Below are 4,745 nucleotides of genomic sequence, written 5' to 3' on the forward strand. Positions count from 1 at the left end.
ACTGAGGACTCCCGCGCGCGGGCTCCGTCCGCCCCGCCCGCGCTTTCCCCGGGACCGCTCGGAGAGCGGGGGCGAGCCTGAAAGTTCCAGAACGCCGCGGTGGTGCGTCATCGCGGGGCGGGGCTGGGCGGGGCCCGGGGAGTGGAGCCGGGCTGGCCATTGGAGCGCGCGGCTGATCTTGGACGCTATTGGCCGAGGCCCCATGATGGACGGCCGGCAGGGGCGGGCCCCTTCTGGAAGGTTCTGAGACGGGGTATAAGAGAGAGGGTGGCGGGCGGAAACCGGTCTCATTGGGGTCGCTCTCAGCTGCTGGGCTTGCCGTGCTTTTGAGCGGAGCCGGGCCTACGCGCGCGGTAAGGCCTTTGTCCTTCGAGCCGTCGGGGTTGTTGGGCGGGGACGAGGCGCGAGCCGAGCGGGGTGTGTGCAGGGAGAGGCTCCGGGGCGGGCGGTGGTGAGCGAGGCGGTGTCCTCGCAGGCGGGATGGCCGGGCGGTGTCCTCCGCGGGGTGGCCGCTGCGGGGCAGGCCTTGGCGCGCGGCCGGGGGCATCGCCGCCCGCTCGGCCCCGGGCGCGCCCATGGCGTCGGCGCTCGCCCCCGTCTCGGGGAGCCCGTCCTTCCGAGGGGCCGCCGGCCTTGGCGGGCGCCCAGCACCGGGCTGCGGCTGGGGGGACGCGGGGCCTGCAGGCGGCGGGGGCGCTCCACGTGCTCGCGGCCATGGCGGCCGGGCGCGCCCCGCTGCGTTGGCACGGCAACCCGGGCTGCCGCGACGGGCGCTTCCGCAGCCCCGAGGAGCCGCGTGCTGAGCGCCCCGCCTCACGCTCCCGTTCCTCTTACAGCAGCCATGTCTAAGGGACCCGCTGTCGGCATCGATCTTGGCACCACCTACTCGTGCGTGGGCGTCTTCCAGCACGGCAAGGTGGAGATCATCGCCAATGATCAGGGCAACCGAACCACCCCGAGCTATGTCGCCTTCACTGACACCGAGCGACTCATCGGTGACGCTGCAAAGAACCAAGTGGCGATGAACCCCACCAACACGGTTTTTGGTGAGCCGCTGATTTTTCTTCAGTAATTTTTTTAAGGGCCTAGATGTGGCGGGGGATATTGGGCCGCTTCCAGGAAGCAGTTGGTCTGCTACGAACATTTGGATGTTACTGTGAGATTGCACGTAAGGGCTTGCTTTTATTGTACGGATTAGGAAAGTATTAAGACATGCTTAACCCTTTATTAGATGCCAAACGACTGATTGGACGTAGATTCGATGATGCTGTCGTCCAGTCTGACATGAAGCACTGGCCCTTCATGGTGGTGAATGATGCTGGCAGGCCCAAGGTGCAGGTGGAATACAAGGGGGAGACGAAGAGCTTCTATCCGGAGGAGGTGTCCTCCATGGTTCTGACCAAAATGAAGGAGATCGCGGAAGCCTACCTTGGCAAGGTGAGCTTAAGGCTGGAGTGATTTTATTATGCAGCAATAATTTGTATTCCCTGATGGGTATTTTTGAGAATTCCAAAGTGGGTGCTTAGCTGGCTGGATTTGTGATTCTGGGAAGAATGAGCTTTGGACTGGGTTAACATTTCCTGGCATGAGCAATAACTTGGAGTCTTGCTTTCCTTCCTAGACTGTTACCAACGCTGTGGTCACAGTGCCCGCCTACTTCAACGACTCTCAGCGCCAGGCCACCAAGGACGCTGGAACCATCGCCGGTCTCAATGTCCTTCGGATCATCAATGAGCCAACTGCTGCTGCCATTGCTTATGGCTTGGACAAGAAGGTAGGTGACATCTGATCACAACTTCAGATGAGGAATAGCAAGGCCTGTTACATTAAGTTCATCATCTTAAAACTTAAATTGTAGGTTGGAGCTGAAAGGAATGTGCTGATTTTTGACCTGGGAGGTGGCACTTTTGATGTGTCTATCCTCACAATTGAAGATGGAATCTTTGAGGTCAAGTCCACAGCTGGAGACACCCATCTGGGTGGAGAAGACTTTGATAACCGCATGGTCAACCATTTCATCGCAGAGTTCAAGCGCAAGCATAAGAAGGACATCAGTGAGAACAAGAGAGCAGTCAGGCGCCTGCGCACTGCTTGTGAGCGGGCTAAGCGCACCCTGTCTTCCAGCACCCAGGCAAGCATTGAGATAGATTCCCTGTATGAGGGAATCGACTTCTACACCTCCATTACCCGGGCTCGATTTGAAGAGTTGAATGCTGACCTTTTCCGTGGCACCCTGGACCCCGTCGAGAAGGCCCTTCGAGATGCCAAGTTAGACAAGTCGCAGATCCATGACATAGTCCTGGTGGGTGGTTCCACCAGAATTCCCAAGATCCAGAAACTGCTTCAGGATTTCTTCAATGGGAAAGAGCTGAACAAGAGCATCAACCCCGATGAGGCTGTGGCCTATGGTGCAGGTAATCATTTTAACTCAGCCAGGGGTGGAGGGGGGACCAAGCTGACCGCTATGATGAATGATTCTTAAACATTCGTAGTTTCCACCGAAAGCTTGGCTGATGATGGCCTAACTTCCTTGGATGTCTGAGCGACAGATCAGTTCATAAGAGGTTATGTGTGTGTATGGCACCAGATTTTAACCTTGACTGTATTTTGCCAGCTGTGCAGGCAGCCATCCTTTCTGGAGACAAGTCCGAGAACGTTCAGGATCTGTTGCTGTTGGACGTCACTCCTCTCTCCCTTGGCATCGAGACTGCTGGTGGAGTCATGACCGTGCTCATCAAACGCAACACCACCATTCCCACCAAGCAGACGCAGACCTTCACCACCTACTCGGACAACCAGCCTGGTGTGCTCATTCAGGTTTGTGGGGCACAGTGTAGACAGTCCAGGAGGTTGGGGGAAGGGCCGCTGTGATGATTGACTCCAAAACCATTCGTAGTTTCCACCAGAACAATCCTTGTTGGCAAGTTCCTTCCTTGGATGTCTGAGCGATCAGTCTTCCCAGTTGGGCTTAGATGCTTGGAACTAGGACGAAAACCTCATTTTCATGTATATGTGTTCTTTTAAAGGTCTATGAAGGTGAACGCGCTATGACCAAGGATAACAACTTGCTTGGCAAGTTTGAACTCACAGGCATACCACCTGCACCCCGTGGTGTTCCTCAGATTGAAGTCACCTTCGATATTGATGCCAACGGCATCCTTAACGTCTCTGCTGTGGACAAGAGCACTGGCAAAGAGAACAAGATCACCATCACCAATGACAAGGGTAAGGCTTGGGCTTCAAGGTGCCATCTTTGACAGGTTATAGGCCGCATCGTAAACAAAGGCAGCATTTAAACCATTGCATTATTTACAGGCCGTTTGAGCAAGGAAGATATTGAGCGGATGGTGCAGGAAGCTGAGAAGTACAAAGCTGAAGATGAGAAGCAGAGAGACAAGGTGTCTTCCAAGAATTCCCTCGAGTCTTACGCATTCAACATGAAAGCAACTGTTGAAGATGAAAAACTTCAGGGCAAGATCAATGATGAGGACAAACAGAAGATTCTTGATAAGTGCAATGAGATCATCAATTGGCTGGATAAGAACCAGGTCTGTCATTTACGAGGTGACGGGGTGGGCTTAGGAAAAGATGGGGTCACAATGATGAATGGTCCAAACATTCGCGGTTTCCACCAGAATTAAACGCTGTTGGCAATTACCTTCCTTGGATGTCTGAGTGACCAAGGTTTCTGTCCTGGCTAGAGGCTTACTCAGGCTTTGTTACTAGGCTTCCCCACTTTTAGATTACACTAAAAGTCGTTTTTTCTTGTTTTCAGACTGCAGAAAAGGAGGAGTTTGAACATCAGCAGAAGGAGCTGGAGAAAGTCTGCAACCCCATCATCACCAAGCTGTACCAGAGTGCAGGGGGCATGCCAGGAGGGATGCCAGGCGGCTTCCCTGGTGGAGGAGCTCCTCCCTCTGGGGGCGCTTCCTCGGGGCCCACCATTGAGGAGGTGGATTAAACCAACCCCAGTGTAGATGCAGCATTGTTCCACACTAAAAGATGGAAGGACCCAAATTTGTAGCAAATTCTGGCCGTTTTAAAGTTTCGGCTGCTATAGTAAATTACTGGGCATTCTCAATACTTGAATATGGAACATGTGCACAGGGAAAAGAAGTAACATTGCACTTTATATGCACTGTGTCTAAGTGGAAAATGCAATGTCAAATAAAACTTTAAAATTGGCACTGAATGGTCGTCTGGCTTTCTAAAGTACCTGGGTAGGTGCAGCCAGGTGCTGGATGTGCTGGGAGCGGTGAGCCTGTGTAGTGTACTGTAGCCACAGAACTGTGGGTGGATTTATAACTGATTTGTCCTGATTGGACAGGCTTTGGGTTTGGAGATTCTAGAATAAGGGGTTAGAATGATGGCTCCAATAGAGCGATTTTAAGGATTTCAGATGGTTTTAATGCTTGTGTTAATCTGCCAGCTAGTGGTTACTTTCAGCAGTGGGTACAGCTGATTCTTGGACTTGTGTTAAACACTTAAAATGACCATGTCTTGAATGTCCTACCTCCCTATTGTGTAGGTAGGAGGCTTCTGGCAGCACTGCTCCAGTCAGGTGGCCCTAACTTGAAGGAGGTCTTTGTTATGAACAGTATTACAGCTGTTTTCACAACTTAAGGCAGTCCTGAGGTCTGAGATGGGGTAGTATGACTAGTTGGTGTTAGGGAGGACAGTCCTGTACAGTAGCAGCACATTAATCAGTGTAGTTAGTGAAAACCATGTCTCAGCATTTGGATGTT

The 4,745-nt window shown here is 53.0% G+C and overlaps 1 protein-coding gene across 1 annotated transcript; it reads left to right on the top strand.

Moving 5' to 3' along the window:
• Positions 1-253: 253 nt before the first annotated feature.
• Positions 254-4,188, top strand: HSPA8 (heat shock protein family A (Hsp70) member 8). Its single transcript, XM_040976796.1, has 9 exons — positions 254-353; positions 837-1,046; positions 1,232-1,437; positions 1,622-1,774; positions 1,859-2,414; positions 2,615-2,817; positions 3,027-3,225; positions 3,316-3,548; positions 3,776-4,188. The coding sequence occupies exons 2-9, from the start codon at positions 842-844 to the stop codon at positions 3,959-3,961; spliced, it is 1,941 nt and encodes a 646-aa protein (XP_040832730.1). The 5' UTR covers positions 254-353; positions 837-841; the 3' UTR covers positions 3,962-4,188.
• Positions 4,189-4,745: the final 557 nt, after the last annotated feature.

Source organism: Ochotona curzoniae, unplaced genomic scaffold, assembly GCF_017591425.1.
Source record: "Ochotona curzoniae isolate NIBS_2020 unplaced genomic scaffold, NIBS_Ocur_1.0 contig_2723, whole genome shotgun sequence".
NCBI lineage: Eukaryota > Metazoa > Chordata > Mammalia > Lagomorpha > Ochotonidae > Ochotona > Ochotona curzoniae.

What these genes read in the sequence shown, in the direction of transcription:
- HSPA8 (XM_040976796.1), top strand. Translation starts at nt 842, where the DNA reads ATGTCTAAGGGACCCGCTGTCGGCATCGATCTTGGCACCACCTACTCG. An exon ending in CCCCACCAACACGGTTTTTG is followed by an intron (nt 1,047 to 1,231) that starts GTGAGCCGCTGA and finishes ACCCTTTATTAG; the next exon opens with ATGCCAAACGACTGATTGGA. An exon ending in ATTGGCTGGATAAGAACCAG is followed by an intron (nt 3,549 to 3,775) that starts GTCTGTCATTTA and finishes TCTTGTTTTCAG; the next exon opens with ACTGCAGAAAAGGAGGAGTT.